Source organism: Haplochromis burtoni, unplaced genomic scaffold (assembly GCF_018398535.1).
Source record: "Haplochromis burtoni strain Fernald_Lab_line unplaced genomic scaffold, NCSU_Asbu1 Contig_49, whole genome shotgun sequence".
Taxonomy (NCBI): domain Eukaryota; kingdom Metazoa; phylum Chordata; class Actinopteri; order Cichliformes; family Cichlidae; genus Haplochromis; species Haplochromis burtoni.
In genome coordinates, this window is record NW_024582410.1 from 1698684 (window position 1) to 1711500 (window position 12817).

The following is a 12817-nucleotide window of genomic DNA, read 5'->3' on the forward strand; positions in this document are numbered from 1 at the left end:
CTGGAGAAGCGTCACAGAGAAATGATCGGATTGGTCACTAACCTTTTGTTACATTAAACTGTATTCAAGAAAAAAACTTGGATGTAAAGACTGCTTAAATGTAGACTGAAGAAAGCTGAATGAAAGGAAATTTGGAAGAGAGCTACACTACTTTATATGATAGAGGATTGTAGGTGTGTGTTCTTAAACAAATGAGTGAGACAGATTTTCCAGTTTGTCTACACTTTTCAGATTTGGCATTTATCCCCGAAGAACAAACAATTTGATTTTCTGTCTTGTGTAATTAAATTCAAGGTGTTGTATGGACAGGGGTATGTGTTGGTGATTTATCTAGCAGTTTTTAGTCAAATATGCTTTGATTTATATTTACTGCAATGTCAAGAAACGTATTGGGTAACATTAAGGTTGGTTTTTAAATCACAGCAAAAGAGTACCACTAATACCTGAACCTTCAGTTCAGAGGCTGAACAAAGTTTGAGTACATTAAGGTGTTTGCGTAAAAACACTAAACAGGTCACCAAGTGCCATAAAATCTGCAAAAAAGCAACTGAAATGACTCAAAGAATTTTGACCCACCTTAAGACACATCACTCATAATTTCAAAAGACTCTAGCACAGTATGCGCAGAACTGAGCAGTGCTTTTAAAATCAAAGCAAGGTCTACAACACCGATGAGTGTTTAAGATTAAAAGGGAGAACTAGTGGGTCACTTGGGAATCCAAAGAAGTTTATAGTGCTGTATGAAAAGAATTTTTAAATGCAAGTTGGAAAATGTCTTTGAAGTTAAAATGCTAGCTCAAATTGTCAATAATTCCTTTTAAAGTTTTCATTGAACTCTTGGTAACATGATGTGTGTAGTGTATAATCACACAGTTCCTCGCTCTTTTTAAGAATGTATGCAGCAACCCTGCCTTGGTTTAAAGGAATAGTAATTTTAAATAAAACATCATTAGCTAATATATGGGTTTAGAAACACATGAAGAAGACATGAAAGGACAATAATTCAAGCCCCAAACTAGTCATTAGGTATTACTGTATTAGTTTGAAAGTGTATCCATCAAAGTGTTAACACCTAGTAAGCTTTAATCACTGGGGATTAATAAATAAATACATTTTTATATGTACATGGTTTTAAAAAATAGCAAAGAAAACATTACAGGTATGTTGTTGCATGTTTAACCAAATTCAGTCCAGTTGGGACCACAACAGTGGCATAAAAATGGCTATCAATCATCTGCAGCAATTACGATTTAGAGGTATGGCTTTGTCCTGAGGCCTCCCCTCCCCCTGACATACACATACACAAAGATCTCAAAGATAAAATTGAACAAGTATCAGTGACAACAGACATGACATTAAGTGAGAAATTGTATTGTAAGGGGGTTGCAAAGCAGCTTGCAGAAGCAGCAGCAAAGATGAGCTAAACTCTATGTGGGCTCAGCATGTTCTATTTTACCACTAGGATGTTCAAAGATGTGTTGAGATATGCACTGAAGCTAGCAGGCACTGAGATCAGTTGACATAAAGGGGTTTCAGAGTGAGTTTGACTCTTGACTGAAGTAAAATTATGTTGTACTAGACATTGGTTTAAAAGGAATAATTTATGAAAGTTATTTATCCTTTGTTTATATGTGCATTAAAAAGGATTTGCTTATTAAACAAACAGTCCTATATGTGAACATTTCTATTACCATGACCATGTCGTCATCCATCTGTCCATCCAGCCATCTTCTTCTTTCTGCTAATTGACTAAAGTCATGGTGGAGTTGGAGCGTGTTTTGAGCTATCACAGGGGGGAGAGGCAGGGTGCATCCTGGACAGGTCGCCAGTCTGGCACAGGGCGATCTGTCATCATGATATCCTCATTTCATATCCTACCTCGATTTATTTTTACATATCTTATTATTCATCAGTCACTGATGTGCATTAGGTTTTTGCCTCTCAGGGACCTTTTGGGTTTTTTTCTCTATAATGAGGCAGGTGTCTAATGGGTAGATGTTATTCATGCAGTGATTATGAAAAATATAAGTGCCTGATACCTGTGCTTCCAATTATCAAGCTAATTAGTGTGTGGCCAAAATTGCCACTGTTATCTGATGAATTGCTTTTAGGAGGGCTAAAAGCTAGTTTGAAACAGAAAGGGTCATATTGCCCATACTGATGGTTTAGAGAAGCATATTTTCACATTTTTGTAATGAATCTCGATTATCATCTGCTCTACTTGTACCATTACAGGTTGGAAGATGGCATCACATCTTTTGTAGCATTCTGAAAGTACATTTATCAAGTGTGCTGATAAGTGCTGCTGTCATTTGCTGTTTTAATTTTAATTTAGTGCCAATCAGCATATATTAATGTATTTTGGATTAGGTACCTTGACTATATGTGAGAAAATACTTGGCTTGCTAAATTAAGTTAAAAATAAGTTACTGTGGGTTTCTCAGCTTTCACAGTTGAAAAGAAAAAAATAAAGTGCATACAATGTATATGCATCTAAAATAGTCTTTAGCTAGCTAACTAAAATGCTGAAGCTATCACCGTCATCCTTTGCACCTTATTACAAATCTTCTCTCTTTTTTTCTCTTGTAGGTTCCATCTGAGTAGGAGGTGGCAACAAAAGACCAAATGCCATGGATGCATTCAATTTCACATATTGGAATGCCTCTGAAGGCAATGACACAGAAGTTGTGGAAGAGAGCGAAAGCGCCTACAAGACTGTGGAGGTGGTGTTCATCGTGTTGGTGGCTGGTTCCCTCAGTTTGGTTACAGTTATTGGAAATATCCTAGTCATGCTTTCCATCAAAGTTAATAGGAACTTACAAACTGTCAACAACTACTTTTTATTCAGCCTTGCATGTGCTGATCTCATTATTGGACTGTGCTCGATGAACTTGTACACAGTCTACATAGTGATTGGCTACTGGCCCCTGGGGCCAGTGGTGTGTGACTTGTGGTTAGCATTGGACTATGTTGTCAGCAATGCATCTGTCATGAATCTTCTCATCATAAGCTTTGATAGATACTTCTGTGTCACCAAGCCCCTCACCTACCCTGTCAAAAGGACCACCAAAATGGCAGGAATGATGATTGCGGCTGCCTGGGTCCTGTCTTTCATCCTATGGGCGCCCGCTATTCTCTTCTGGCAGTTCATTGTGGGTGGACGGACAGTGCCTGAGAAGGAGTGCTATATCCAGTTCTTTTCCAATGCTGCCGTTACTTTTGGCACAGCCATTGCCGCCTTTTACCTACCTGTCATCATCATGATTCAGCTCTACTGGCAGATCTCAAGAGCAAGCAAGAGCCGTGTGAAGAAGGACAACCGGAAGCCATCCGGAGCAATCCCTGAATCTATCTCACCAGGCCAGAGGAGAAACAACACTCCAAAATCTAACAACAACAATGTACCAGGGGAAGATGCGGGGCATTCGCAAAGCCAGAATGCTGCTGATGGGGCAAACCAGCATGACGGAAAACTCCAGAATGGCAAAGGGCCTTCCTCAACCACTGCTGAGGGAGAAACTGAAGGTGATGATGCAGCAAGGGAGAACTGTACTCCTGGAGAGGAAAAGGAAAGCTCCAATGACTCAACATCTGGCAGTGTGGCTGCTTCCAATCAGAAGGATGAGGAACCAGCACCATCCACAGCCAACTCCAGTCTTGAGACAAACCAGCCAATCACACGTCAGCGAGCCAAAGCAGGGGGCTCCAAGCTGACATGCATTAAGATCAAGACTAAATCGCCCAAAGGTGACTGCTACACACCATCTAATGCCACTGTTGAGATTGTCCCAACCTCAGAGCGGCAGAACCATGTGGCTCGGAAGATTGTGAAGATGACTAAGCAACCTCCAAACAAGAAGAAGAAAGCAGCACCGTCACGGGAGAAAAAAGTTACCCGCACCATAATGGCCATCCTGGTAGCGTTTGTTGCCACTTGGACTCCTTACAACGTGATGGTGCTTATTAACACGTTTTGCTCTAGCTGTATCCCCAACACAGTATGGACTATTGGTTACTGGCTATGCTATATCAACAGCACCATTAATCCGGCCTGCTACGCCCTGTGCAATGTCACATTTAAAAAGACATTCAAACATCTTCTTCTCTGCCAATATAAGAATATTAGGTCAGCCAGATAAACACAGATCGCTTGGCAGGAACCACAGATGGATGAGTCGTGTGTCTATGATTGTGTGTTTGTGTGTGTCATCCATGAACATGTGTATCTGTGCCTATGAAAGAGGTTTGTAAGCATCATAAAGACTGCAAGAGTACCTTTGCCATCATTCAGCCATTAGTTTTCCAAATTCTCTCAATAACCGGTTGTAGCACTTTACACAAATTCAACTGAAGCCAGTTGCATTGAGATATGTTTGCAGAAACAGTGTAGATAAGAAAGGTTGTGAGGTAAACAAAAAAGGGTTACTGAATGCCTAAAAAAGAAAAGGGGGTGTAAAGCAGGGGAAAGGAAGTGAGACTGATCCGATGAAAAATGAACAAAGGTAAAGAGCAGAGGAATATCTCTGCTGTAAGAAAACACAAGAAATCTTCAAAATGGGAAAATAGGGCTGACTGAATTTACAAACATCAGAAGTTTGAAGTTCAGAAAAGATACCTGTAGATAACTGTAAATATCACTATGTAATTATGTGTGTGAGTGCAGAAGTAGGTGGGTGCTGGCTCTGCATTTGTGTGCACACGTGTGGCCCTCTGCCTGCCTTCTTTCTGTGATCATCATCATGACACCTCCAATCACTCACAAAATTTGTACATTAAAAAAAAAAAAGCAATTAAAATCCACTGAAGCAGCTGATAAAGATTGAAAATACTCAACAGCAAAACTTAATTTGAACCAGTCAGATAAATCCATTATTCTGCTAATTGAGGATGGATCCCCATTGAGGATGTAAATATGCTCGTTCACATCAGTGATGGATGGGAAGACTATTAGCGCTCATGTTTGTTGAGATGAAAATGGGACCAGGAGACAGTTGCTGTAGCTTAGTGTAGCACAAATAATGGAAACAAGGGGGAAATGGCTGATTAACGTGCTCTGTCATTTAATCTGCACATGTAAATGCAAACAGCAACGAGGAGGAGGATCTTAGAGTAGAGCGCTTGCTTCTTCAAATTGAAAGAAATCACTTGAGCTGGTTGGGAATGCCCTGCAGACCCCCAGAAAGGTTCATGGTAATCACCAAGGCGAGCAAGATCTGCACAATTTTGAGTTGACTGCCACTCGGTCTTGGATCCAGATAAGAGGTAGAAAATGGATCGGACTGGATGTAAAGAACAACATGATGTTTTCTGAGGGTCTATGTATGATACTACCTTTTTTTGTTGTTGTTGTTTGTTTGTTTTTATCTCGGGGCAGTGATTTTTGTCTTGCTGTCAGTGTGAGGAAGTCACTGCACACAGCCAAAGAGTAGTCTCAAAGAGTAGTCTGTCATATACCATTAGAAGGGATAACTAAATGGCTGTAGCTGAAAGGCAAACAAACAGACCCAACTGCAGTAGCTATAAATAGCTATAAAAAATAAATTAAAAATGTGGCATAGCTTGCTCAGTCGCTCTTTTGTCGCTCATGACAGCTATGAAGAAATGTGTTTTTGCTGTCAAGATATTCACCGCTGAAATGAAACTTCCTTCTCAGTGAGTGAAACAGGTGGTTGGAGCTCAGAGCTGTTTTTTCTTACCGTCTGTGGGAAGGCACTTTGAGTGGGAGACGTCATCTGATCATGCTGATTAGTGGATTGATGTCACAGCGTGCTCTGTACTGTACTGATGATGATTGCGATTGCGAAGACCTAGGTGTGTGTGTGGGGTACGCTTGTGTGTGGCTGTATACATGCGGAGTTTGTCTGTGCACTCCATGAGTGGAGTTTACTTCTGATCACAGGTCATAGACTCGTGATTTTTCTGTTTTTTAAAAAAAGGGCTATTTACACCTTTTGTGTTTTGTGACTTTTTTTATTTTACCACTGTTCAATTATTATAAACACACACACTCATATACACACACACACGTACACTTGTGTTAATGAAATGAAAAATGGAGAAAAATATATTTTTCCAGTACAACATGTTCTGTGTGCTCATACATGTCATCCATCACTTAAGCCTCGAGATCCTCGTTTATACTAATGTGCGCTCACCAGTTGATCTGATTAATACGCAGGAGAAATTGCCACGAGGATGTTGCCACATTGGCTGGTAGGTGGGCTTTTTTTTGCAAAGAATTACGCCTGCACCAAATAGCTACTCAAGGCTGTCTCCTTAAAGAGAAATCTGGGACAGATCCTATAATGAAAACTCACCATGAGGCTGATCAGATTATGGGACGATGTGGAACACCTACATTTGAGATTAAAGATTGCCCATTATACGCTCAGCTTGCTACAAGCCCATGCCCCACTTAGTGCTCCACTCAACCCTGATCCTGTTATAGTCTCTTACTCTTTTAAGGCCATGAATGTAATGTACATATAAATGTATATTTATATAGTCATTTTCATATATTATTTCATTGTATCTTTCATTTTTCTCAATGTATCACCTTATTTCCAGCTACTACACCACTGATGTATGCTCTGTTCATTTCAAATCAGTCCATATATGTATTGAGACTTCGAGCAGCAGTATGTATTCTGCCACGATCGGGTGGGGATAGAGATTAAACAAGAAGGTCAAAGCACAAAATTACAGTGCAGAGGAGAGTAGTGAAAGTTTGGAGTTACAGTCTTTTATGGATATTTTTATTCAAATGACTTTCAGAGACATTAGAAGGTTAGAAATAATGATATTTAGTTCAAATTAAAATTTGCCTTTCATCAAAGAATCATCAATTTTCACATTCTCGCAGGCATTTGACAATCTAGTGGCCAATTTGCCTAGATAATCTGGAAATATGTTACACCCCATGTTCCTTGAAGCAACCCTCATAAGTTAGATTGACTTGATGGCACTGTTTAGGTGTCATACAGTCAAAACTGTTCCCGCAGCTGCTCAGCAGGTCTGGGATCCAGTGGTTTTGCTGGACTCTGCATCGTAGACAGAACACCCGCTGACTGCCTCTATTCGCAATGAAGTGATTGCCTGCCTTGCCCAGAAAATCCTCACATTTCTTTCAGCATCCATGAAAGATGGCATCAAGGGCTCCCACAGCATCTTTCTACTTGTTCTGCATCTTCTAAATCTTCTTTTTCACCAAGACACCTGAACTATAATGCTCTGATATAGGTCATTGTGTCTTAGTGGTGCGTTCATATCTATTTATCTTTTAACATTGGCACAAAATGTTTTGTCATTCTTTTAAAGTTCTCAGTAGAAATGCAAAGTAGTGTAAAACAGAAAAAAATTAAACCACCTCAGAATTTTGCTTTTGAGGTTTGAGCAACAGAAGGGGAAAAAAACCTAACTGTTCCATATTTATCTAAACACCTCCAGCAGGAACTCAGACGTCCATCAGAGCAGCCATCCTTTTCGATGATAAGTGGAGCCATGTCTGTCTGACATCTGTCACACATCTTAGAAGTGAGTAAAGACCCTTCCAGAATAACTAATCTTTGCTAAGCTGTCATTTGAGTGATACCAGCAGGAGACTAAGTGGCTCACAGCTCAAGTGGTGGTCTAGGGGTCTCAGCTTGAGCAGCTGTGTAGGTGTTTGATGGAAGGCGATGGCAGTTTATCACCTCCCGGAGCGGGAAAAGGGCAAAATGCATCCAACAAAATAAACGTGTGTACTTTGAACATTAGGGCCATTAAGCCATTTCACTCATCCTGGTCTTGTTGCCACGTTGTCAAACACTTGAGAACTAAAAGACGTTCTTGTATTAGGGCTTGACTGGAAATGGTCAACGTGGGTGGGGGTTAGGTGAGGAATGCACCCTTATGACAGAGAGAAAGTGCAACACATAGTGACAGTGAAAGAGTACAGCTGTCGTCCATATAACGGAGAAAGCAAGCTGATGGCTCCAAGGTGTTCTTTGTACATGTGAAACAGCAGATAATCGTGGTTACGAGAGTGAGACATAGAAAGGGCGGAGAGAGTAGGGTCTGTTCAGTGACAAAATCCAAAGCTAGAGGATCACACCGCAGGTGGACCATGTTTGGAGAAGTCCCAGCCATTCTCAGCAGGTCAGCCAAAGGTTTTCCTGCAAGAATTTTAGTGTCCCGGTCCCAAACCTGCCACTGTATGTAAACAGAGTGACACGGCACCGTTTACTGTCGCTCCTATGCTTTTATTTCATCTCATTCTCATGCCGTGCAAACGCAATTCATAGTTTCTCACTGTTTTCAAGCATTTTAGCATTTTATCAGTGATTTCAAATGCATTTATACATACCTTGATGTCCATGACCAAAATAAACATAGTCTCTCTCTATATTGTAATAGTCATCATATCGTGTTGTGCCGTCAGAGCTAGCTGGGCTCCTGTCCATACGGCTTATGTCAAAGGGCTACATTCCTTTTTTAAGGAGTACATGTGACACGCAACGTTTATCAGAGACAACTTTAAATTTGAGGTTTCTCTGGCTTCACTCTTGGGGCCGTTGCTGAGAATAATCTCAACAGTCTTGTGCAACCAAGCAGATACGAAGACGCAGCAGCTTGTGCATGCTGTGAGATTTTATTCAGAGACTGAAAGTTTATATCGCCGGATTGTACAGAGCAATTTGAAGTGCCTTATCCAGAATGACATAAACAAATTGCTCTTTTATCCTAAAATCCCTGTTGCTTCTTCAGAGTGTCTGGCCTGAAAGTTGTGGATCGTGCTGCTGTGTGATGCACGTTAAAGAGCGTGTTTGTCAGCCTTCCTGATTTTATTTATTTATTGATATTATTTTGCCAGCTCTGGGCTACCATCACTATAAGTTTTAGGTTAACAGGAGTCCCCTGTTTCGACTGAACGAGCTAAAGAATTGAAATGATGTAAAAATTTCCACAGCTAAATCAGTTTGCAGGCACAGTGGGCTTTTTTAGTGGACTGCCAATCCTTTATGTATGTATTCTAAATTGTCTTCAAAGGCATTGTACTTTTACATGCAAAACCTATGTGTGTGTCTTTACGTTGAGATCAGGGGTCATCATTCATTCGTGTGTGTCTGTGTGTGTGTGTGCATGCAACTTGCTGTGTGGTGGTTTATTTTTTTTCTAACTGGCATCCTCAGCATGAACTCATCAGACTGGATAAAATATCATAACGCACATCAGGACAGATTCAGTCAGAGTGATTACCTATTTCTTTGTCATCACTTCTTTCTCTTTCAACAGCAAAAAGCTTCCAAAGACTCACTGAGACACAGAATTCCATGGAAGAGACATGATATACATACATTTTCTATCACATTTTGTAAATCTGAACCTTTTATCATTGTACAAAGTACAAATGTAGTATTACAAATTAGAATTTGACCAGTGTACAGCCAGGGTTTTTGGTTTTTTGGGGTTAAAAAATGATTAATAAAAAATCTATAAAGATGTGAGTATTATAAACTGTGTTTCTAAGATTATATAAGTGCAAAGGTAGAAGGTATAAATATGTGCATTTCTGGAGTGCGTCATTTGAAGAAATGGATTCTTGCCTTGGGAACTGAGTGACTGAATCCAAACTTTTACACAATGGAAAAACGTTCCAGGGGATTTGAAGAATGACTTGTGCAGCCAGAAAGAGGAAGAAAAAAAAAAGAGCAATCCCCAAGAAGGGAAACCGAGGATGGGGACAAAAGCTAAAACTAGTTTCAGTGTGGCCGAAAGCTCCGAGGCAAGGGTTTCATTTTGATTTCACCTGTAAATTTATAAGGCTTCACACTTACCTTGAGAAAAAGGTGGTTCACCTGCTCTCTTGCTAGACACACTTTACAACTTTTTGCAATTTTAACATCACGGGAAAAATGTGTTCTGTAAAAAAAAAAAAAACTAATGTGCTGAGGGTTTGAGTTCTATGACCTGGTCTGAACTTCATGGGTCAGAAAACGTGTATTTAAAATGGAAACCAACTTTTAAAAAAAGCAATCAGTAGCCTGCTGCAAGTGTTAAATGTACATTCAGGTGTTAATTTTTCATTTGCTTGTATATGTAGGTGCTCACTGTGTACTCACTCACTGTGGCTTGTGGCTTCTCTTGTAATAGGAAAAATAAATTTATTGTTTGCATTGTATATATCTATATGATATTACATTATATGTAATTCAGATGCAGTATATTTGAAATGTACATACACGATTAATAGCTATTCTCTGAATGTTTCCCCTCGACAATCCCTCGTTTATTCTCCCTCCCCTCCCCCCACTATGAAACTCCCTGTACAGTAACAATGGTAATATTTTTTGCTTTGATGCATTCTTGATCGATTATCTGTTCTGGACAATGAATCTGAGTGTTCTTATCACTGGCTACCTATGACACTGTAAGATGAACTGCATTAAGTGGTTACATTGTGCCATATCCTCTCGGAATGAAATTCGAATAAAAATATACGAAACGTGTTTGAAATTTGGAGGTTTTTGATTAACGGGAAGCACAGGATGAAACACAAACACTGTTGGCGTGTTTTCTAACTTTGAATTTTATTTTATGCATTTTTAACTTTTGGAAATGTACCAGGAAACAGAGAGGATGTTAACTCGAAGGGCTACCACAGTGGGGACTCGTTTTTGTTTGTTTTTTTCGTTCTTTTTTTTACAACCGAGAGATGGAGAGTTACAACCAGTGAGTATAATAAATTGAGGTACAACAGGGCAGCAGGAGAAAAAAAAACTATCTTATGTTTATTCGGTGCTATTTGACAAGAAGAAAAAGAATTATAATTAAAGTGAGCAACAAATTGCAAATTCATGACTTTTTTTTTTTTTTTGCTCAAATTAATTGAGTAAACATTTTCATAGCTTCAGTTTTAACAAACCGACTTATTAAGTCTGGGCATGGATCAAAGAGTTTTCCAAATTAGGGTTATGCTATGTGAAACTTTAAGACAAATCCTAAGCAATTTGCCCTTGAGAAAATAATTCTAGACATAACATCATTAAGTGGGAATGCGACTAATTAAATCTGATTATTTATCTCTATTGTATTACATCCTCTATTGCAACATACAAGTCTTTCTCCTCAGGTGCTAGAAAGAAGAAAAAAGTAAAACGTGGTCACTAAGAGTCATCTTCTGACTGATTTTTGTCAAAGCTATACGGGCTCCTACAGTCAACCTACAGGACACGTAAAGAGGAACCATGTTGAAATAGGGCCGTCTGTTCCGCTGTCTTCTTCCTTCTTCACCGGCTCAAACAAGCTCATCAGCCATTTGGGTGCGCTCTCGCTTCTTGCCTTCCTTCTTTTGCTTCTTTGCATCTGCAAGGATAAAAAGGTTAAAATTTGACAGTTTCTCTAAAAGTTTTTGTGAAAAGTTAAGATAACCTGTGCTCAGTAACAAAATGTATTAACTGTATGAGTTTTAATCTTTTTTTCGCCAGAGTTCACATTTTGTGCTGTGACGATTGTAGTTCTGTGCTCTCTTGGGGATTGATTTGGCAGCCTGGGTTGTACCCCATGAAAAACCACCTTATCAACTTGCCGCAACAGTGGCTTGGTACCTGGCTGCCATGACAGGAGCCACAGTGCATGGCTCTCCTTTCTGCTTTATGGCCTCTCCACTCTGGTAAACAGAAATAGAGCACAACCCTCAGAGGTTTGGACAGCTAGCTTCTGCCTAGCTGTGTTGGTCATTCAGCTGTGCTGTTTATTTTTGTTTGTATCTGCGTGGCTCCATGTATGTCTATCTCTTAGCCAAATTGTTGGTGTCTTATCATTTTACAACTTTGATGTTTTGCATTTTAGCGCGCAGATGTTATATGTCTAAAGGTACCACATCTAACATCTGTGCAAATGGTTGTTTGGCAGGAGAATGGCTCATTTCATTAGAACATATTCTGCCAAGTCATACTGGGAACATTACAGGTGGAAATAAAACAAATCATGACTGAAATTCACTGGACAATAAATACAGCCATTTTTTTTTAATCATGTGCATATAGAGACAGGAAAACAATTCATGGCTCTCAACTGACTTTGCTCTATATGAAGACTGCTTTTGCAAAAAAATAGAAAAAAGGGAAGAAAATGCCTAAAAGCTACAGTGTGGTGTGGTGCACTACCACAAGGGTAAAGAACCCAGAACTAAGTTTTGCAAGCTGCTGAACCGAAAAACTGAGCCTTAAGGAGACAAAGTGGATACAGGCAATAAAACAAGAGACCTCAGAAGGACAAATGACAATTCTGTGGAATCCCAATATTCGCTCTGTTTCGCAGCAAGCATTCTGTCAGTGAGAAGTAAAATGTATAAATGCCAATTTAGGACTACTATATTTACTTCAGGCTAAGCCAAAGCATTTTGAAAGTGTGCAGCAGCAGTGAGCTCCAGAGTTTTTCCTGGCTCAGAACAGGGCTTTGGGTGGTGACTATGTATGTTAGCAAAACCGGCCTGTGCAAATTCATCTATTTCCTTAGCCATTTATCCAATCCAGGGTCACGGGAGAGCTGGAGCCAATCCCAACAGCTATAGGGCAAGTACTCATCAAATGTAATGTTTTCACTATGAGTATTACATAATACTATATTGTGTCCAAAGACATGCAGTTAGGTTAATAGGTGATTCTAAACGTGTGTGGTTATCTGTCTCTCTGTGTAAACCCTGCGACAGACTGGCGACCTGTCCAGGGTGTACCCTCCCTCTCACCCTATGATCGCTGGGATAGGCTCTGCGACCCTTATAAGGATAAGCAGAAGAGAATGGATGGATGCATCTTAACAAATCACAGCTCTTAAA

General features: G+C 39.8%; 2 protein-coding genes across 4 annotated transcripts in view; one reads left to right on the plus strand and one right to left on the minus strand.

Annotated features, from left to right (window-relative positions):
- The window catches only part of chrm2a (cholinergic receptor, muscarinic 2a), an 85379-nt gene extending 75703 nt beyond the window's left edge, over window positions 1-9676 (plus strand). For all 3 annotated transcript variants that reach the window (XM_005923544.3, XM_042220485.1, XM_042220484.1), the window contains exon 3: window positions 2590-9676. In XM_005923544.3, the coding sequence (XP_005923606.1) occupies window positions 2631-4139 (1509 nt within the window). In that variant the 5' untranslated portion in view covers window positions 2590-2630 and the 3' untranslated portion in view covers window positions 4140-9676. The remainder of the gene's footprint in view (window positions 1-2589) is intronic.
- Window positions 9677-10549: 873 nt separating this feature from the next.
- ptn (pleiotrophin) overlaps window positions 10550-12817 on the minus strand; it is a 53586-nt gene continuing 51318 nt past the window's right edge. The window contains exon 5 of the mRNA XM_005923543.3: window positions 10550-11343. Coding sequence (XP_005923605.1) covers window positions 11276-11343 — 68 coding nt within the window. The 3' untranslated portion in view covers window positions 10550-11275. The remainder of the gene's footprint in view (window positions 11344-12817) is intronic.